The 21,753-nt window shown below is 46.9% G+C and overlaps 1 protein-coding gene and 1 long non-coding RNA gene across 4 annotated transcripts in view; one reads left to right on the top strand and one right to left on the bottom strand.

Annotated features, from left to right (window-relative positions):
• The window catches only part of LOC116965871, a 95,465-nt gene extending 94,876 nt beyond the window's left edge, over positions 1–589 (bottom strand). For all 3 annotated transcript variants that reach the window (XR_006166669.1, XR_006166668.1, XR_006166667.1), the window contains exon 1: positions 493–589. This is a non-coding gene — a long non-coding RNA (uncharacterized LOC116965871). The remainder of the gene's footprint in view (positions 1–492) is intronic.
• MEX3C (mex-3 RNA binding family member C) lies at positions 295–19,732 on the top strand. Its single transcript, XM_042804623.1, has 3 exons — positions 295–985; positions 1,017–1,133; positions 16,595–19,732. The coding sequence occupies exons 1-3, from the start codon at positions 463–465 to the stop codon at positions 17,818–17,820; spliced, it is 1,866 nt and encodes a 621-aa protein (XP_042660557.1). The 5' UTR covers positions 295–462; the 3' UTR covers positions 17,821–19,732.
• The last annotated feature ends 2,021 nt before the right edge of the window (positions 19,733–21,753 follow it).

A 21,753-nucleotide genomic window follows, 5' to 3' on the forward strand; every position in this document is an offset into this window, starting at 1 on the left:
TTAAACCCGCGGCCGCCAGGCTGGCTCTCCCCAAGGCAGCGACCCGCACCCCCCCCCCCCCCCCCCCAAACCCGCCTCACGCCGAGACCGCCCGCCGTTCCCGCCACAGCGCCCCCCCACACACCCCCCCGCCCTCAGCGCCCACACGCCCCGCCCACCCGCGACCCCGCCCAGGAACCGGCTCCACCGCCCAATGGCGCGGCTGCGGCGCGGGGGCGGGGCCGCACCGCCTTCCCTCCCCCCCCCCCGCCCCTCCCGCCGCTCCCCCCCCCCCCCCGCCCCCCCCCCGGCCGCCCTCCTCTCGATCCGCCGCCGCCGCCGCCCGCGGCAGCCGCCATGGGACGGGAGGCTCGCTGAGCCGCCCCCGCTGCCACTCGCGGCATGGTGGCCCCAGGCCGCTAAGTCCGGTTTGGCCCGGCTCGGCCCGCTGCCGCCGCTCCCCTCCCTCCCCGTCACCCCTCCATGCCGACCGTCAGAGCCGTGGCGGCCTACCCCGCCGGCGAGCCCGCCGAGCCTCCGCGGCTCCCCCCGGACCCGCCGCCGCCGCCGCTGCTGCTGCTCCAGCAGCGCCTCTCCGGCCTCGGCCTCCGCCACCGCGGCCTGGGAGGGGCGGCTCGGCGGCGGGCGGGTTTGGCGGCGCCGCCAGACCCCCCCGGAGAGCCGGGGCCTGGCGGGGCGGAGGAGGAGGAGGAGGAGGAGGAGGAGGAGGCGGCGGCGGGGGACGAGGGGCACCTGGAGGAGGAGCTGCTGGCAGGGGAGGAGGAGGAGGAGGAGGAGGACCCGGCCGCGCTGCTGCTGCTCTCCTCGTCCTCCTCGCCCTCCCAGCCGCTCCCGCTGCTGCCGCCGCTGGGCTCCGTCCTGCTCTCGCCCGCCTTCGATGTGCAGGAGGCGGCGGCGGCGGGAGCGCTCGGCGGGGCGGGCGATCCGCAGGGCATGATGGCGGCGATGCTGTCCCACGCCTACGGCGGCGGCGGCGGCGGCGGCGGCGGGGCGGGGGGGGGGGCCGGGGCCGGGGCCGGCGGCGGGCCTGAACGGGGAGCCAGCGGGGCTGCTCCGCCGAAAGAGCGTCAACACCACCGAGTGCGTGCCCGTCCCCAGCTCCGAGCATGTGGCCGAGATCGTGGGGCGGCAGGGTGAGTGGGGGAGCGGGGCGCCGGGACACGCGCGGCGGTGTTGGGGGGGGGACGGACACGGGACGCGGGCGGAGGTGCCCCTCGGCCTGGCCTCGGGCCTGCCGCCCCTTCCCTGCGCGTTCGTGGCAGGCCGCGCCCCGCCCGTGGGGTGCCGGGCGGTGGAGCCCCTCGCCTCGGGAGCGGCTGCGTGCCCCCCTGGGGCCTGCCTCCCCCCCGCTCCCCAAACCACGGCTTTCCCGCCGGGGCTCGGGGTGCCGGCACCGGGCCGGCCCCCCTTGAGAAGGTGAGAGCGAGCGCTGGGCTCGCTCAGCCCCATGGGTGGTGTTAATTGGGGTTCGCTCGGACCCTCCATGTTAATTTGGGGTTTTCTCAGCCCCTCGGTTGGTGTTAATTTGGGGTTCTCTCAGACCTTTGGTTGGTGTTAATTTGGGGTTCTCTCAGACCTTTGGTTGGTGTTAATTGGGGGTTCACTCAGACCCTCCATGTTAATTTGGGGGGTTTCTCAGCCCCTCGGGTAATTTTCATTGGGGGTTCACTCAGACTGTCCATGTTAATTTGGGGTTTGCTCAGATCCTCGGTTGGTGTTAATTGGGGGTTCTCTCAGCCCCTCGGTTGGTGTTAATTGGGGGTTCTCTCAGCCCCTCGGTTGGTGTTAATTGGGGGTTCACTCAGCCCCTCGGTGGGTGTTAATTTGGGGGTTCTCTCAGCCACTCGGGTGGTGTTCATTGGGGGTTCACTCAGACCCTCCATGTTAATTTGGGGTTCTCTCACCCCCTCGGTTGGTGTTAATTTGGGGGTTTGCTCAGACCCTACATGTCAATTGGGAGTTCACTCAAACCCTCGGTTGGTGTTAATTGGGGGTTCTCTCTCAGACCCTCGGTTGGTGTTAATTGGGGGTTCTCTCTCAGACCCTCGGTTGGTGTTAATTGGGGGTTCTCTCTCAGACCCTCGGTTGGTGTTAATTGGGGGTTTGCTCAGACCCTCGGTTGGTGTTAATTGGGGGTTCTCTCTCAGACCCTCGGTTGGTGTTAATTGGGGGTTCTCTCTCAGACCCTCGGTTGGTGTTAATTGGGGGTTCTCTCTCAGACCCTCGGTTGGTGTTAATTGGGGGTTCTCTCTCAGACCCTCGGTTGGTGTTAATTGGGGGTTTGCTCAGACCCTCGGTTGGTGTTAATTGGGGGTTCTCTCAGACCCTCGGTTGGTGTTCATTGGGGGTTCGCTCAGACCCTCCGTGTTAATTTGGGGGTTTGCTCAGACCCTACATGTCAATTGGGAGTTCACTCAGACCCTCAGTTGGTGTTAATTGGGGGTTCTCTCTCAGACCCTCGGTTGGTGTTAATTGGGGGTTCTCTCTCAGACCCTCGGTTGGTGTTAATTGGGGGTTCGCTCAGACCCTCGGTTGGTGTTAATTGGGGGTTCGCTCAGACCCTCGGTTGGTGTTCATTGGGGGTTCGCTCAGACCCTCCGTGTTAATTTGGGGGTTTGCTCAGACCCTACATGTCAATTGGGAGTTCACTCAGACCCTCAGTTGGTGTTAATTGGGGGTTCTCTCTCAGACCCTCGGTTGGTGTTAATTGGGGGTTCTCTCTCAGACCCTCGGTTGGTGTTAATTGGGGGTTCTCTCTCAGACCCTCGGTTGGTGTTAATTGGGGGTTCTCTCTCAGACCCTCGGTTGGTGTTAATTGGGGGTTCTCTCTCAGACCCTCGGTTGGTGTTAATTGGGGGTTCTCTCAGACCCTCGGTTGGTGTTCATTGGGGGTTCGCTCAGACCCTCCGTGTTAATTTGGGGTTTGCTCAGCTCCTCGGTTGCTGTTAGTTGGGGGTTCGCTCAGACCCCCCATGTTAATTGGGGGTTTGCTCAGCCCCTCTGTTGGTGTTAATTTGATCTGTGAAACACGGGGTGCAGCCTGGCCGTGTGCAGGTAGGTGCTAGCGCAGGCTTTGGCCATCGATGATGCTCGGCTTGTGGTCTTCGGTCAGAAGCTGGGTCCTGCCGTAGGAACTTTGGATCGTGCTTCCCAAAGACTTTCAGGTGAAAGGCTTTAACTTGCTTGCCTTGCAGAGCAGGGTATGGGCTGACAGCTTTCCTACAGCTTTCCGCAGCGCTGGCCGAGACAAAGTGGGACCTCGGGAGCGGGTGAGATGGAGAAAGGAGCCACGTGCAGCTCTCTTCTGTGTGAAAGCCCTTGTCTTTCTGCTCAGGTTGTGGCTTCCTGTTGATCGCTATTTCTACGCTGCATGGGTCTCTTAACGCCGTTAGGATAAGGTCATACCGGTGATGTCGTGCTTTTTGCTGGGCTTTCATGTCTTGGGGGAGCGGTGCTTGGAGGAGTTAGAAAGACAGCAGCCTTCTGGCGGTGAACCTGATTTTGAAAGCAGTTTTTATGTATCAGGAGAAGGGCTGAGCAGTGTCAAGTGGAGGTCTGGAAATGCAGACAGTGAAGTTGCTGGTCTCTTCCTCTTCCCTTTCTGTGTTGTTCTTTATTGGTCTGGGGGCGGTGTGTCTTGTTTGCTGATCGACTCTGATAATGAGCAGTTATGCTCTCTGGTCTCTCTATATCAATGTGGCTTTTGTTTCTTTTTTGTTTTTCTTAAGTATGGAAGAAATGGTAAAATCAGTCTAAACCAATGTGGTATGGAAAAAATGCCCACGGAGCACCGATGCTTAGGCAGACTTTGGTTTTCTCTTCCTACATTTATTTTTGTCTTTTAGCAGTCAGGGGTGGGGTTTCTGCTAGGTGTGTCAAAGGAGAATCAAAGGCCGCGCTGCAAAAATTGGCAGGTAGCTTCCTCTGATGCAGACGAGTCCATTCTGCTCAAGCAGAAAATATCTTTTCTAAGAAATAGTGTTTGGATGTCTTAAGACTTTACTCGTATTACTGGGGATGTTAGGCAGGGGGGCATGGAAGACAAAACTGAAAACGGTTATTGCTACAGTCCTCTAAAAGAGAAATACAAACTACTGGGCTTCAAAAGCAGATTAGACTGCCATGTTAACTCCCCACTAGATCAGGATTGTTCTTTGTAGTATATTTTTCAGTACTTTGGGTCACTTAAAAACAAGATAATGGAGTTTGCATAAAAGCAGGATCAATGTTCCTGAAGAGTTCGTTTGCTGCTTCTGCTTTTATTTCTTATCTGATGTCACACTGTTTGGCTCGTGATAAAATATTTGGCTTCGGTGGGGAGGGATTGTATCCTAAAAAGAATTAGGGCTACAAAAGAGGAAGGAGCAGAAGGAGAGCTAAAAAAACTGTTACCAAATATACTTGCATGAAAGCTTTGCGTAAGGAGGCCCTTCAGAATTCTCATTCAAGGGAGACTTATGCTTAGAGGCTGACTTATGTAAGTTGTATTGGTGCCACTTGGTGTTTGTCAATTTTCTTAGAAATGCTAGTGCTTGTGTCTCTGACGGCCCAGAGCTGTGTGGGCTCATTGCATGGGCTGGAGGCTCTTGCTCTCTCCCCTCCCTGCGTTGCATGTGTCGGTGCTCCAGCCCAGCAAAGTGTCATCAGCCCTCGAGCAGCCTGGTCTGCCTCGAGCAAGCCCGGCAGGAGCTGCATCCTTCGCCCATCCTTCTGCTCTCTCTAAAAATGAAAATGCTGCACATTCTCTTCCAAGCACACATTGTAACCAGCTGGTTGCGTTATCTCAAACGAAATCAGCTTAAGTTTTATGCCAGACTTCTCTGTGCTGCAGTACTTTAATATCTAATTATGTAAGGTTGATGCAATTGGAATGTTACTTCTGATGGATTTTCACGAAGGTTAAGTTTATATTCTTCCTATTGCTGTCTTTGTGAGGTATAAAAAGAACTTGAAATGTCTGCAGCCTGAAAACATGAGCTCTGAAATACCAGGAATGCTGAGTTTGATTTAGGCTTTGCTGGAGGCCTCACTGCTGTGTCTGAAAGCATGTTTTATTGTAAGGCCTAACCCCCTAACTGAAAGAATAATGATAACTGGAGTTCCATGGTATTTTTTAATCCAAATTTAATTTTTTTGCACAGAGGACGAGAATTTCCAGGCACTCACTGTTTATCAGGCCGAAGGACCCCATGATTCCTAAGAGAGCTGTAAACAAACAGAAACCTTACAGTGCTTGCATTAAACTCTCTTTTTTTTTTTTTTTTTTTTTTTTTTTTTTTCCCCCCCCAGTTATGTGCAAATTTCAGGAATAAAAGTAGCCCTTCAGGCAGTAAAGTGGCGCTCCCATCCCACAGCCCTGCTCTGGGTCGCTGTGTTGCAGGGTCCCACGTGGGTAGCTGTGCTCGTCGAATCTGTGCTGGTAGCTGTGCACAGATGTGAGATGTCACAGCTACAGAAGGTGTTGGAGTGCCTGAATCGTACTTTGTGGTTGATGGTTTTCTTGTGAAAATACGTTGGAGGCTGCTGGGTTACTGTGACAGTAGTTTAATGGTAATGGAAGCTTTTACATCACTGGAAAAGGCTTAAGTAAGATTTTCTTTTAATGAATAGTAGGTGTTACTTGTTTTAAAAAAAAAAAGTCCTGTAGTATTTCTGAAACCTGATGGGGTTTTGTACTTTTTTTTTTTTTTTGGTAGTGGTGGTGGTTTTTTAAATCTTAAATGTTCTCAACATTTTCTTATTCTCCTTGCCCCTCAGAAATGATGCTGACAGATACTGGTTGGGGTAGTGTAATATAATTCTTTATGGTCTTTGAAGTGGAAGAATCTCAAAGGTGAACAACAAAGGCAAAGATATTTGTATCCTTTTATTCTTGTTAAGGCATGTGACTGGGAGCCAGGAAAACTAGATTCCATTCATGGCATTGTACAGGCTTCCTGTATGAATTTGGACTAGCTGTTCTAGCTGTTAAGTCCTACCTTTGGTAAGTTGGCCAGTCATCATGCTGATCAGAGAAGTGACTTCCTTTGCTGTCAGAGGCTAAAAATCCTGAACGCACAGAGTTGCACTGACTTTAAAAAGAGGAAAAAAAAAAAAAAAAGTTGGAGAAAGTGATCTTGAGAAGTGGTGGTAAGAAAGCTGCATTGCCAAGGAGGTGACCTTGTTTGCCTAAGAAATGCTGGCTTAGGGCGTATACCCAAAATTATATAAGCATGTATCCAGACTTAAAAAAACTTCTGGAGAGCTGACTTCGGAGGTTTTGTTTTAATCTTTTAAATCACATGAAGGACTTGTAAAAGTCAGTTGTGGATTGCCTGAAAACTGTTTCTTATATGTAAAGCTGGTGATGGTGACCTTCTGTGGCAATTCTGCCATGGTCTGGTGGGCCTTGAGAAGGATTTGACAAGTGTAACTGGAGTCTTCAGTGCCCCCTGCTACTTTCTTTACATAAAAAAAAAAAAAAGGCATGTTTAAACACTAAAAGCTCTTTTGAATAATGCAAAACAGAGGGGTGGTGTCTAAAGACATGAACAGAAAATGTGAAAGATGCTGGAAGGGGCAGAATCCAGTCCTGTGGAGAGATGCTTCATCCCTGAGTGTATTAACTGTCTTCAGATAATGATTGCTGGAATATATTTGCTAATGCATTCCAGTGTTGTGACTGTCCAAGTAATGTGATTTTTCCAAGTGTTTATATCCTCGATAAATCTGACAGTAGTGTTTTTTCTCCCTAAGACATCACTCGAGTTGGAGCTACTTAACTCTGATACTTAAGTCTGATACTTCTCTTTCTTCAGCAAGAATAGTTTGGATGATGGCTGCAGAGGTTGAAATGGTCAGGGCAGTCTCCAAACCCCAGATGAGTAAGAGGAGGAGGAATGATATCATCCCATTTCACTGATTAAATCAATAATGACAAATCTGCTTTGCATGAGATGGCCTTGCAACTCAAATAACATTTTTATGCGTATTTAATGATCCTGGACTACTTTTTGCTCTTTGATTTTTGAATGTGGGCTCTTGAGCAAAATACTTCTTTGCTTAAAATCGTCCTGTAACTTGACACAAAAAAAATAATTCTGATAGTAGCTGATAACTATCTAGTGTAGCTGAACAGCCAAATAAAAGCAATGGCTATCACTCTTGGGGAGTGGAAACAGTGCTAAAACAATGCTGGAGTGAATACTTGTGTTAGCTGAGTACAGTGTATAGATGTCCTGTGGCAGGGCAATTATCATCCTTTCAAAAAGGACTGTATATCTGGTTTTGTCTGTTGTGATGATGTTACTTCATTACTGATAATACTTACATAACCTTGGCTGATTATTAATTGCTGACCTGTAAGAAGTAGTCAGCATAAGCATAGCTAACTAGTCTGAATTGCATATTTTTTTTTAAACTGGTTGCTTAAGATTTCCACTTTCAAGAATAAACTTAATTTGCATGACTGAAGTCATCACATATCTCTGTCAGTTGATTGCCACAGACAACAAAGACCACAGGTTCAGCTAACTTTTTAAGTGAAAGCTGAAAAGACAGTTACCCTTCAGATTTTTTTTTTTTTTTTCGCATCCTCTATAACAGGCAGGTTATTAAATGGCTTGTTCTAAAGACTGAAATAAAATTTGAGCTGCTTTGAAATCCGATATAAAAGCTATTTTTCTGACAAGTTTGAAGACTCATCACTTTTAGAGCCTGGAACTCCAGGAACTGAAACACGTGAGCACACCGTGGCCTGGCACAGTCTGAAATCACTGCTGAAGTTTCTGTGGCCTATTGCTCTGGTACTGTGTAACAAACATTATTTCAGTTCTGCTGTTTGTCATTTGGGCTATGCAGAGATCCAACTCAAGTTGCAGAGAGTCAGAAGGGTGCAGGTTCTCCAGCTGGGATCATGAATTCTCAGTCGTAAATGCTGCTGGTCTGACTTGTTGGGTGGGAAGCACACCAAAGGCAGTGCACACTCAGGAGATTTTTCTTTGTGCCAGAAATTCTGTAGATTTTCACTTCTGGTATTCATATGTTAATACCCACATAGGTAAGATTTTTGGTTGAAGCTGAAATTAAAATCATAAAAATCTTGTGAGGTAAAATGCTAATTTCTTATCCTCTGGTCCTTTTGTTTTTCTTATAGAATTGATGTGTTCTGAAAGAGTATGGTGGGGTTTTTTTTAGTTTCTAACATACACATACAAAAGAAATCCTGATTAATGTGCTTCTGAACTGCACTGGATTAACTTTTCCATGGCATGAGAAAAGGGTGATGAATTTTTTTTTAAGCTGTTAGTAAAGTCAGCAGATGTGTGTTTCCCTATCTTAGCCCTTGTTACCCTCTCTTTTAGTACACTGTGGTCTGAATTTCTGGAAGAGAAACTCTGTTCTAAACAAAGTGTTGGATCTCAAAGATCTTAAATTTGTTTTTGATGCAATACCTCCACCCCACAGGGCCAATTCCCCCTTGCAGGCAAAATATTTAAGAGGGATAGGGTTGCAAACTTGCTGTAACAAAAAAAAAAAAAAAAAAAAAAGGCTGCTGAGCACTAGAACATTTTTATTTAATCAAAAGAAAAGGTCAGAAAGCTCTAAATCAAGCATTTGTTTCCAATTTCAGTTACTCTTTAAGAATGTCTTTACTTTTCTCTCTCTTTCAGGTATTCCTTTAGGTTCATGAGATCTTGCCAGCGTCTGAGATCTCAGTTTCCTTCACTGGTGTGAGTCAGTAATTCTGCGGTCTGCACCAAGTTCTCTGCTGCTCCTTTGAACAAAGACACAGTATCTCTTACTTTTTACCTTCTAGTCCATTTTACATTTGACAACATACTGTGGAATTTTGTGTATAAAAACACAGCTCCAGCAGCATTTTTGGATCAGGGGTTTGGCGTAGGTGAAGATTTGCATGTTTTTTTGCAATGTTCCTTTTATTGGCCATCTTAGCATGCTGTGTGGCATGGTGAATGGTGGTCCCTTTCAATATCCTCCTTGTGCACGTCAGGTTTCCCCCCACTGTTGCTCACACAGATCTGTTTCATGCACTAGATCAGTGTTCTTGATGAAAACAGCTTTTTTCCTATAGCTATTTTACTTATTGGACATACTCCCTCTCTTATTTTCTACTACTGTATCTTTATAATAATTTTGCTCAGCAGCTGCTACCGTAGTCCTGGTGCTGCAGTAGGGCAAGTAATTAATAATACAAGTTGCTGCCCTCTGGCTCTTTTGCTGCGTGTAACTTGTTTACTGAGTTGCCATCTGTCTTGGGAATTGGAGTATTCCTCTGCCTGTGAGATTGCTGATGTGATAGATTGTCCCAGCCTGACATGCAGAAGGAAACTGTGCAGGCTGACTACTTAATTCTGTACTGGATTGATACAGAAATTGATTGATAAATTGATACATACCTAAGAAATCTTTAATGAAGAGTTTGTACACAGTTCTTGAACCAGGACTTTTGTTTTCTGGAAGAGGGAAGTGTCCCTGAGAGCTCGTGAGCAGCCTTCCCTTGGGAAGCTTTCTCAGCATCATCAGGGACTCTTAAAGAGGGGAGCCTTTCCAATCCATTAGCTTGGCAGCAATAGAGCCAAACACAGTCCTGCTCTCTGTGGCCTGGCACAACCAAGTGGTTGACTGTCATTCCTTGGCTCTTGGTTAAGGTACTTGAGATCTCCGGGTTGTCCTTCTTGGTACCTTTCTGGTACCTCAAGTTTGAAATGCTGGTGTGGAAAGTATCTCATCTAAAAAACCCTTCTCCGGTTCTAGCTGAACGATGACAAGTAGAAAAGTCATGTTGTCATCTTAGCGTTCGTACATGTGAAAAATGCAAAGTGAAATAAGCGGTCAGTTGCTCCTCAGGAATGGGTAAGCATGATAGAATTATAATGGGAGCAGTCTCAGTTGCTATATATAGCGTGAGTCATTGAAATGTTCCACAGGCAGGCACAGGGGTTTGGTAACTGCCACATAACTAAAAGCCTGTGATTGCAGCGGTAAGTTAATGAGGGGGACAGGAGGCAGGGAAAAATGTTTTTGGTAGAAAATGCTCTAATTTTTATTTTTCTTGAAAGACTTGTATGTCATCGTTCCTTCTCTTGGAATAACTATGGTAGTGGATGTCAGCTTTTTTGCTTTCCCCTCTATGCTACTCATTAATTTACTTGTAGCATTGCTTACTGTAGTGCTGCTTTAGAAGTGAAAGATGGTTATTGCCTGTGTACAGCACTTCTGAGGTACAGTCATTGCCTGAAACCATTAATACAGCCACACTCCAGACCAGAGAGCCAGAACTTTGTTCCCAGGTTTAGGGTTTTAACAATACCAGTATCGAATTTGGGATTGCAAATTTGAGCAGCTCTGCTTCATGGGTTCTGATGAAGCATCCCTACTGTGATAAATGAAAAAATTAATCTGAAAAGTAGAACTTGCTGAGGGGCAGGAGCACATACTAGCGCTTGGGTAGCCTGAGGGGAAAAGCCTTTGCCTGGGGACATCAGTGTCACAGCTCTGTGTGTGTGTTTCAGGTGTCCACCTCCAAGGAACCGCTGCTTGGGTACCACCAGGGAGGACATTGCTTTGGTTTGTTAGGTGAACAAAACGGCTGTTGCTTAAAATCTGTGTGCATCCGTGTCCCCATTTAAGCAGTTAGCTGGTGTCTCCTTTGGGGACCGTCATCTTCTGTTTCCAGACCTGCCAGTGACCTCCCCCATGAGCCTGAGCAAATCCCAGCTGTAAGCTGCGCCTGTCTCTTGGTGTCTTCATATTTGTTAGCTCTCTGGTGTGTATCATGTCCAGTTGTCACACAGGAGCCCTAATCTTACCAGCTAATTAACCCAAATAGTGATCAGACTATTATCTGTGCTATATAGTGCTAATGGGAGCTGCTAAAGCTGTTGATGGTTGGTCTGGTCCTGTCTTCAGGATGGATGCTGGGTTCTGTGATGAGGTGTCTCTCTGCTTACCTGTGGCTGAAGAGAAAGGTGCATAAAAATAAATGAAAACTTGCTTTCAAAAATTTCTTTTTGGTAATTATTATCCTAGTTTAGGCTGTCTCTTAAAATTGTTTAGAACTTAAAAGCAATATTTTTATAGCCTTCATTTCTAAAATCAAAATGCCGAAGGGGTGATAAATAGCTGTCTGAGGATGTAGGCCTAGGTTTTTGTGCAGATCAGCATCTTTTGCAAGTGCAGAGAAATTACTTTCTTCATCTTCCTCGAATTAACTATGTTCAACAGCCAGTTGAAAAAAAAAAAAAAATGTCATGAGTTGAAATTTCCCAGTCCATGAATTAAAACAAGGCATGACATTAATTAATTGGTCGTAGGTGAAAGGCAATACTAACCAGAGTCAGTCCATCAACTGATCAGACAACAGGTAGTATTTTGTATGACTTTAATAACCCAGTGAAGTGCCAAAAATACTCTGGTCTTCATTTTCTTGGGTAGCCATCCTGCTTAAGGAATTTTAACCATTAAACAATTCAGAATAGGATTTTGTTTTCTGTCCCAATGCAGCTTCATCTCTGCGTAATAAATAGGGCATATATCAGTTTTCTACTGTATAGTCACAAACTGGATAGATATTTTTAGCCATATCACAACTAAGGGGAAGCACTCTGTTTAAGCAAAAGAATACAGCTTGTACCACCAGTGGGAACAAACAGCTCTTCTGAAAAATAGGTGGAGCAGTCATTCTTAATGAAGTAGATTAATTTTTCTTTGTTTGTTAATCAGGTGGGCAGTGTTAACGCTCTGCAGCCCCCGAGGCCGTTGGCCTTAAGGCACATCCAGTGTTTCAGTCTCTGCAAATCCTTTGTTACCTAAGCTGCAGGAGTTCTCACTTTCCAATTAAAAGCCTGTGGCAACCTAGGAATGAAATCAGGGCTGTGCCAGCTTAGCAACTCCACCTTTAAAGCTGTGTACTTACGCAGCAGTTGCAGGTTCACAGGAAACAAATCCCTGTGCAGTGCCCTCTCCTCAGCACACCAGGCGATGCTGTGCCAGCCCCTGCGGGTCTGCAGGGACTTCCCAGACCCTGCCTTTGCTTCCTAGGTAAGGAATTAGCCATAGCTCTACTCACAGCTCATGGTTCCAGGTTGGTGTGACTAATTATTCTGTCACCACATCCTCCGTTGGTGTCAGCATATTACTAAAGCTGTGGTCAGAGCGCTAAAGACTGTATTCCAAGTGGAGACTGTAATACAGTATTGCCTTTCATCAGATAATGGCAAAGCTACTGAAAATTACATTCCTGTGAACTACGGCTTTCTCCTTAGTGCTAACAAGCTGTGGAGGCCAATCCGAGATCTCCCCTTCGCCCACGGGTGCTCTGGGGCTGATTTGGAGGATGCCAGGCTTGCCTTGCCTCCTGTGTAAGAGATGAGTTTGTGCTAACGCAACTTCACCCTGCTTGCTGCTCTTGCAGCCCGGGCAGTACCGGTGTCTTCCCACAGGATTTGTGTGTCTAAATAGCTGCAGGAGGTTCTTGCTTTTGATCCCCTTAACTAGGTACTAGTCAGGAGCAGGGAAGGAGAAAAAACTGGTATTGTCATTTGATTGAGGTTCACGGGGGCTGCTCGGTGAATTTTTACCCAGCTTCCAGGCATCTATTTATCTAAACTTCCTTTTTTTTTTTTTTCTCTTTTTTTTTTTTTTTTTTTTTTTTTTTTTTTGGTCCCCAACACCCTATGTTAATTGGGAAGTCAGGGTTAAAGAGATGTGATGGTAAGAAGGTTTGGGCTCCGCTGTGTGCCTGAGCCCCAGTTTTACCGCGCTTGGCGAGAGCGGCCAGAGGAACGTGGTGGGTGCGAGATGTCCCCGCTTTGACAGGCTGCACTTTGCATTTTTTTGGGTGTTTCTTGGCTGACGGCAGCAGGCCGGCTGGCGCGGTGTGAAGCAGGCGTGCACGGGGTTGCCACTGCGGTCGCTTGGCTCTCCTGGATCCCTTGGGGAGTTTCCCTCGCGGAGTGAATGGCCTGAGACGGGGTTTGACCTCTCTCATCCTGTTTGGGATGATGAAAGGTGAAAGCTGGTGTGATGGGCGAGGACTGCGGGTGCTGTGACTGCTAGGCTGAACTCTCACTTCAAGGGTGGGGGGAAATAATCTGTTTTCCTATTACCACTTTTTAATAAGGAAGTATTTGATCATTTAAAATTAGTATTGTATGAGGTAAACAGTTCCTTCAGAGCTACCCTTAAGTTTCTTGGGGAGTATAATGTTTGTAGTGTGTTTAAAATGTTTAGTCAAATAATCCTCTTGAGGGAAAAATGGGGAGGAGGCTTGAGAAGAATGATACAAATCAGCCAGCACAGAGTGAATGCTGCCTGCAGGGGTATGGGCTCAGCAACTTGTTGGGTGCCTGGGCAGGCAAGTACTAAATCTTTACCTAAATGAAAGCAAAACTAAAGGGTTTTGCTGCAACTATGTCACTATGTACTTATGGCTGAGTGTGCTGCTTAGGAATGCTTATGTTGCTGAACCAAGTCCATAACTTGTGTTGAATTGACTTTCATTATCACACCGGAACTAAAATTAAGTTGAAAGGTTTGATTAAACTGAATTTTCAGTCTAGAAGTTCCATCTTCAGGCTTTTTATCATTGTAGTACAGAAACTTCATTACAGTGATCTGCGGGTTTATTACAAAAGTGTGGGCCGGTGTATTTATTTTTTTTTTTTTTTTTTTTCCCCTTTGTTTTCCTGTATCTAAGCTCAGGAGATTGGGAAACTTCTTGATTCATCCCTTGGCCACATGACTTCATAGCTGGCCAGCCTCGTGTCACTGTGGCCGCAGTGCCTCTGGATGCTGTCAGTTGTCCCGTGCCTCGTAGCATCACCTCGGTGGTGACTAATGGAGGAGGGTGAGAAGCCAGAGCAGTTGAGCAAAAGCAAATAGAAAGATCATCCTGCTGGAGTGGTATAGTGGGCTACCGAGCTTGTGTTTTGACTTGACCGTCTGTGTTGGGGTTTTCCAGCACTCCTTGCAGACAAAACCTTGCAGCAAGTATTGACTGACTCATTCAGAACTGTTGGGTTTCATATGTGGTGACTTTCTTTAGTTGTTGCTAACTTTTCAGGTAAAGTTTGAGAGCTGACTTTGACAATCTGTGGAGTCAGCTTTCCACTGAAGTCAGCTTTCTGATGTTTAAAAGTCTTGTTCTGTCACTGCAGGGAGTTGAGACGGCGTTTGGCCTCTGCTTTCTAGGTATGTGACTCGTACCTTAAAAGAAAAACTCTGCCCACCTTTGTCTGTGCCATTCTGCAGCCTGAGAATAAAGGCAAGAAGGCTTTTTTTTCACACCAGCGTGGTTTGTAAATGTGACTCCGGCAAAGCAACCTTGCAGTTCACAGCTGAAATGGGGAACGGAGCTGATGGTACAGACTTCTAATTTGATTTGACTTTCTAAAACATCAGGAAAACCTTGTCTAAAATGAAAACTATACGAATTGGTAAGGCACTTTGGGATCTAGAATTAAGTAGGCACTGAAGTGTGGTATGTAATGTAGCTGTTGGTATATGTGTATGTCTTGTGCTGGATGCTCCTAGTATTCTTTAAATGCTGCCTCTGTAATTTTTAGGACATAAAGCCGTATACTTGGGTGGAATGGAGGAAATGAAAGTCATCTGTGTAAATTGGAGAATAATTGATACACATCAGGAGGCTGACTTTGGTTTTATGTGTTCCAGTGAAGAGGGCTTGATTGGCATAAAACCTTCAGTGGCACCATTTTAGGGATCCTCATGGGTCTGGGGTTTGAGCCCACTGTCTTTTCTGAGTAACTGTGAAGGAACGGGAAGCAGAGTGGGTGAGCAGATTCACTTACAGGGAGAAATGCAAACAAAGAGATGGAGGGAGTAAAGGCAAAATGCCAAAGTGAGATGCTGCTGTCTGTTACGAGCAGGGAAGTGGCACAGCTTCAAAGGATGCGTGCTTCACGACTTCCATAAGGCATCTCATGCCTGTGGTTTCCCTTTCTTATCTAATAGAGCACTAGTGCCCTTCTTGGTGGGCTGCAGCAGGAGGTTGAGACTTGTGGGTTTGTTCTCTCCTGCAGATTCTTGCTCTTCTTGCTGAAGTACTAGTTTGGCTCTGGGGTCTGCATCCCCTCCTTTGCTCAGCTCTGCCTGTGCCTCTTCCCTCCCTCCCGTGCTCCTCTGTGCACTTTCAGGTGTAGGTGGGGCCTCCAAGAGCCCTCCCGACGAGCTGTTGAAGATAATGAACTTCCTCTCCAGCTGTGTCCTGGAAACAAAGGGCTGTTGTGCTCAGCCTTTGTCCTTGCTCTGTGCAGGGGCCCTGCAAGAAGAAACTTTTCCTTCCCTCTGTTCCAACCAGCATCTGCATATTTGCTTTTTCTTCTTTTGGTAGAGAGTCCTGAATAAAGTGCATCTTTGACTTTCTAACTGCAAAAATTGTTATCACTAGTGATATCTTGGGCTCGAAGGACTGACAGAAGGCTATTTTGAGAGACTGTACCCAGACAGTTAGGAGATAATAAATGAGAAAAATGGGAACAAGTTTCACTCTGCGAGTACACTTGATCTGCAAATGTTGCTTATAGTTGTTTCGAGATGGGGCTCGCTATGAAATGGCATGTAGTATGATGTGCTTTTGAATTTGTTTTAATATAGGCTAAATTCAGCTAAGTCTGAATCCAGTAGGTTGTCTTGTGTGTCATGGACCTACTTGTGTCTCTTAATTTTGCATTGCCTGGTTTTCTGGTCCTGTGATGGGTAAATGGTGCTTCTGTAGCACCATGCCAAAATGCCTTAAGCATCTTAGGAGAGAGCCCGCTGCCACTGTGACCTAGCAAACTTCATAATTCAGTCCCCAAAAATCAAAGACAAACGCTCTATTAACTTTTTGCTTCTCTTTCAGGCTCTATTTACCCAGTTAACAAGAGAAATTCCATGTAGGCATGTAATATTACATAGTAAGTCTTATTTGCATGCAACAAACTGCTTGAACTCCTACTTGACATTTCAAGGAGTTGCTCCTTCATCCCACAGGGAAGAGTAAGACTTAAATAACACTTATTGATAACGGGAGTCAAATGAAAAGTTCTGAGTGAATCACTAATTTTATCTATATCGTGCACAGGTTATGATACAGACCCTTCTCTCACTTGTAAATGTTTAATTGGCTTTTAGGGCATGTTTGTCAGTGAAAGCATATCAGTGTATCAGCATGTATGTATGAGTAAAACTCCTTTTGCAGGATCTTAGAAATAACTGAGGGATACCTAGTCCGTGGAAAAAATTGAAACCTACCAGTATTTCTGGGATAATCATGAACGTGGCTGTTGGAAGGAAAACGCCATCCACGTTTATTCACAGCCTAATAGCAATTGAGGAGGTGGCAGGCTAAACCAGCCTGAGAATTGTTGCTAAAATAGTTTGTGGCTGTAAGTGTCAGAGATCTGTTTGGAAATGATAGGTAGAAGTTGTTACTGCTTTCTCTAATGTGGCTCGCAGAGATAAAAATGGCAGCTTCTGGTTTCACCCTTGGGTTTCTTGAAACTCTCAAACAGCCTAAAATAGATGGCTTTCTTGTGGCTTTCTAAACTTAGATACCTTGCTAAACTCGCATGTGTTTCCTTTTAAACAGGTTGCAAAATAAAAGCACTAAGGGCCAAGACAAATACTTACATTAAGACCCCCGTTCGTGGAGAGGAACCCATCTTTGTTGTCACTGGACGAAAAGAGGATGTAGCTATGGCGAAAAGGGAAATTCTCTCAGCTGCTGAACACTTCTCCATGATCAGAGCGTCGCGCAACAAGAACAGTCCTGCCCTGGGAGGCTTGCCATGTACCCCCAACCTGCCGGGCCAGACGACAGTCCAAGTCAGGGTGCCTTACCGTGTAGTTGGGCTAGTGGTGGGGCCGAAGGGAGCTACAATCAAAAGAATTCAGCAGCAGACCCACACCTACATAGTCACTCCCAGCAGGGACAAGGAGCCCATCTTCGAAGTTACAGGAATGCCCGAAAACGTGGACCGGGCGCGCGAGGAGATCGAGATGCACATAGCCATGCGTACCGGGAACTACGTGGAGCTGAACGAGGAGAACGACTTCCACTACAACGGTACGGATGTGAGCTTTGAAGGAGGCGTGCTGGGGTGTGCGTGGCTGGCTTCTAATCCTGCCCCTCCTAGCCGCACCAGGATGATCTCCAATTATAGAAACGACAGCTCCAGCTCCTTGGGAAGTGGCTCCACAGATTCCTACTTTGGAAGCAATAGACTGGCTGACTTCAGCCCAACGAGTCCGTTCAGCACAGGCAACTTCTGGTTCGGAGAAACGGTGCCTTCAGTGGGCACGGAAGACCTCGCAGTCGACTCCCCTGTGTACGACTCCTTACCAACACCATCCCAAACCATTTGGACCCCTTTTGAACCCGTAAACCCACTCGCTGGCTTCGGCAGCGACGCGGCGGGTAGCGCCAAGCCTCCGTACCGAGGGAGCCAGCCGTCGACTCCCCGCCTGTCGCCCACGTTTTCGGAAAGTCTGGATCACCCGCTGGCGAGGAGAGCGAGGAGCGACCCACCTAGCGTGGGCCACCAACCCGGCCTTCCCATCTACATCCCTGCTTTCTCCAACGGTACCAACAGCTACTCCTCATCCAACGGCGGCTCCGCGTCCAGCTCTCCCGCCGAGTCCAGGCGGAAGCACGACTGCGTCATCTGCTTCGAGAGGGAAGTCATCGCGGCCCTGGTGCCCTGCGGCCACAACCTCTTCTGCATGGAGTGTGCCAACAAAATCTGTGAAAAGGAAACGCCATCGTGTCCCGTTTGCCAGACAGCTGTTACTCAGGCAATCCAAATTCACTCTTAAATATATAGAGATAATATTATATATGGACTTTCAAAACTCTTAAAGACATGGGTATAATGGTACCTTCTAGGAAACTTCCTAATGAATTCTGACTGTTGGGCTTTCTTTGAATTAGGCTGAGGTTGTTAATCAATTTCTACTTTCTTAAAAGGCTGCTATGGTAACACTAAACCTAAGTGGTCTCTGTCCAGTTCAGTGTAAGCAGATGGCACGTACATCTGGAATGAAGGTACGGCACAGCAAGGGGAAGTTTTCATCAGTTACACAACTGAAAAAGAAACAAACAAACAACAAAAAAAAACACAACAAATTTTACAGGCTTGCTAAAGGATCGCTGTTAAGTGTTGGACTTCTGTGTGCTGGCAGCAATGAACCTCGTCGCCTGAATGCAGAAGTACTTGTCTGCTGTGGAGGGTTTGTGGCATTATCAATATATCGAACAACACTTCCAATGCTGCCTTCTTTACACTGCCAGTTTTTAAAAACAGGTTTGGGGAAATTATTTTTGCTTTGTGCGACAACTTATGCCTAATTCTTCAGCATCGCAAATACTTTTTTTTTTTTTTTTCCTTTTTTTTTTCCTTAACATAGTTTGGTTTATTGAAATGGATGCTGTTATTGTTAGGTTCTGTAAATAAATTATGGTGAGGTGTGGAGGGGGAGAAACTGCCACACACACCTTCATTTTGCCTGCCCTGTTAGGGGAAATATTGTTCAGGGGATCAGGAAAGTCTTGATTTGTGAATTCCTACCCACTCCTTTTCTTACTGTGGAAAAGTCTGTCTGGCTTCATCCCATTTCAGTAAGGGCTTGGGGATGCACATACTTTGATAGTGAGGATGCTGACATTCCGTTCATTAGGCCAATCAATCTGTTCATAAATTATATTTCTAGTTCAGAATGTGAAGCGTTTTTATGTTCAATCCGTATTTGTCTCATATATATAAAGATATTTTATTTTTAGTAAGGAAAAGGAAAAAGTGGGAGTTGTATATGTGCCCTTGTATTATTCATGACAGCAGCTGTGATAGTGGCCCTGCAATCAGTTTACTTCATTTCAAAACTGTCTTTCCAATCATAAGGAAAAAAAAAAAGTCTTTCAGTTGAGCTGCTTACATTTCAACCTGTGGATGTTTCTAGCTTTTTCATCCTCAGTATGTTCCCGAATCTGTGCTGGCATATATTAAAACAACAAAAACAAAAAAAAAAAAGACACAAAGTGGAGTTCTGGTGGATTTTTCTATTTTTTTTGAAGCATTATTTTCCCAAGATGAGGTAAAGCTTTTTTCTCAGTATAACAAAAAGAAATTATATGTGTATTGAACTAATAAATATACAGAAAACTTTATTTTTTATTTCCACTTGAAGAGTTACATTTCGTATAAAGGTTTACAAATAATGGTTTTTATTTTACGATTTTCAGTATAAGAGTTGCCTTGATGGCATATTATGTACTGCATAACTTTAATGCTATAATTGCTTGTAGAATAGTCACATGTCAGTATTGAAACCTAATCTCTAGCTGCAGTCTTGTAGATGCAAGCAAATGTTCACCAAGCATGTATTTTGTACTTTATTGCATCGTACACTGCAACTAATAAGCCAAGGAACCGACAGACATTAGGTGCGTGTACCATTTCTATAAACCACAAACTAAGAATGATAAACTATCAGTATAGTTTAGTATTTGCTAATTTTACTACACTTTTTGTTATGTATATGTAGGGAGGTCATAAGGATTATGAATTCAATTTGAGTAAAGTTTAAAAACCATATATTTTATGATAAAGGGCCTTTAACTTATGATGGCCAAAGCACTGATATTATATATTTGCTGTAAAGAGAATTATAAGAGTTTTATTTTTCTGATATTAAAAGTTACTTAATAAAGAATTGTTTCCATTAACTTGAACGTTTTGCTGTTTTCACCGTTGTCACTTGGAGCAGACAGTGGAAGCTGGGGCTGGCTGATGTCCCCCCTCTCACCCGCCCCGGGGGGTTCCCCAGTGCTTCACACAACATGGCCCGGCCCGGCTGTGGCTGTGGGACTTCACAGGGGGTGGGGAGGGAAATCTTGTTTCCCCTTAATTTCTGGCTTTACACGCTGCCTTTAAAAAGCAACTTGTGGCCTTCCAGAGGGCACAGGCACAGCCTGCTGCCCTGCTCGGGAGCTCGCCCCTCGGTTACTTCAGTGCAGCCGCAAGGTAAACTCCCCGTGATAGTACCTGTGAGCATCTGCCAGCGGCAGGAACCGCACACTGGTTTGGGTGGGCAGGGACCTCGAATCCCCCCCCCCCCCAGTGCCCCCCCCTGCCCCGGGCAGGGCCCCCTTCCCCCAGCCCAGGGGGCTCCCAGCCCCAGCCAACCTGGCCTTGAACCCTTCCAGGGAGGGGGCACCCACAGCTGCTCTGGGCACCCTGGGCCAGCGCCTCACCCCCCAAACAGGGAGGAATTGCTGCTTTAAATCTAATTTATATCTCAATTCTTTCAGTGTAAAACTGTCCCCCCTCGTCCTACCCCCACCCCCTGACCCAGAGTCCCCCCCCACCTCTCCTGCCCCCCCTTTAAGCCCTGGGAGGCCGCTCGAAGGGCTCCCCGGAGCCTTCTCTTCTCCAGGCTGAACCCCCCCAACTCTCTCAGCCCGGCCCCCCAGGGGAGCTGCTCCAGCCCCCCCAGCATCTCCGTGGCCTCCTCTGGCCCCGCTCTGATGCAGCGTTGCAGAAGGACCTGCTCCTCAGAGCAAGTGGCATCAGTCTCCTGCTGCCCTTACTCCCAGTCCGATGGAGTTTTGCACCCTGTGACCGGGGCAGAGTGCCTGTTTCCTTCTGAAGTCACCGTGTGTCCCCCCCCCTTTGCCACAAGCCACCTTCTCCCTTCCCTTTCGACGTGGCTTTTGCGGTTGAAGGAGCCCCACGTCGGTCTCCCCGGCCTGGCTGTTGTGCTGGCCGGTGCCGCAGCGTGCTTGGGCACTTTGGTGGTGTTCAGACAGATCTGTTCTTGCTCCCTGTTGAAGCATCCTTCCCCATTTCTCACCCATGGGGCCTGCGAGAGGGAGGAATTCCCCTCCGGGGAGTTGGTTTGCAGGAAAGCAGAGCACTCGGGGCTGCTGATGGGCACTTCCCTAGCACGAAGGGGAGTGACAGCACTTGAGAGGAAAAGGCATTTTAGGGCCATCTGTTTTCAAAGGTGTCTCCTGCAGCCTGGTGGTATTAAATGGGACCCTTGTTGTGTCTCCAGGGTGGGGTAGATATGATGGGGTGCTGCTAAGATTTTTTGCCAGAACCTATTACTGATTATTCTTTGGAGGAATAAAAATATATATATATTTTTTTATATATATATATATATATATAAAGGAATATATACCAGGAAGCTGCTCCTTCCTGGCAGTACGCATAAATGCACTGACTTGAATTTCTCATGTGTGGCCAAGGATTTTTAGATTCCTGAGGGCCACTTTGCCTGGGGAGTGTTTTACCCCTCCTTTGTCATCAACTATTCAAACACCCCCGGGGTATATGAAGGTGGTGGAGCCTGTGAATCTGCCCATGGTCCTCAAAGCCACCACCCTGAAGCTCCTGCCCTCAAATCTAAACTTTCTGTACAGTTTCTTCATGAGGACAGAGAGGACAATGTTCCTTTTTAACTGTCTTTTTAATACTAAGACTTGGGAAGAGGTCAAAGCGTATTTAGATTCACTTCTTTTGGGGTCTTTGGGCAGTTTTAGCGTTGCAGCAAGAGGCCCCACATGTAAAATCTCAGGCATCAGGGAAATGTAAGCTCGTTACTTCTAGATGTGCATCAACTGTCTTAAATCCCAACCCCTCCAACAGGTTTTATTTAGCAGGGCAAACAGTACTGCAGATCCTTTGGGGCTGCATAAGGCAGGCACGGGCTTAAAAAACTCCACTTCTCAATTTTCTGTCCTGAATT

This window comes from Tyto alba, unplaced genomic scaffold (genome assembly GCF_018691265.1).
Source record: "Tyto alba isolate M040663 unplaced genomic scaffold, T.alba_DEE_v4.0 Super-Scaffold_42, whole genome shotgun sequence".
Classification (NCBI taxonomy): Eukaryota; Metazoa; Chordata; class Aves; order Strigiformes; family Tytonidae; genus Tyto; species Tyto alba.

Bases quoted from the DNA above. Each gene is read 5' to 3' on its own strand.
- MEX3C (XM_042804623.1), top strand. From the start codon at position 463: ATGCCGACCGTCAGAGCCGTGGCGGCCTACCCCGCCGGCGAGCCCGCC. The intron at 986-1,016 runs GCGGGGCGGGGG...CGGGGCCGGGGC, and splicing joins CGGCGGCGGCGGCGGCGGCG to CGGCGGCGGGCCTGAACGGG. The intron at 1,134-16,594 runs GTGAGTGGGGGA...CCTTTTAAACAG, and splicing joins CGAGATCGTGGGGCGGCAGG to GTTGCAAAATAAAAGCACTA.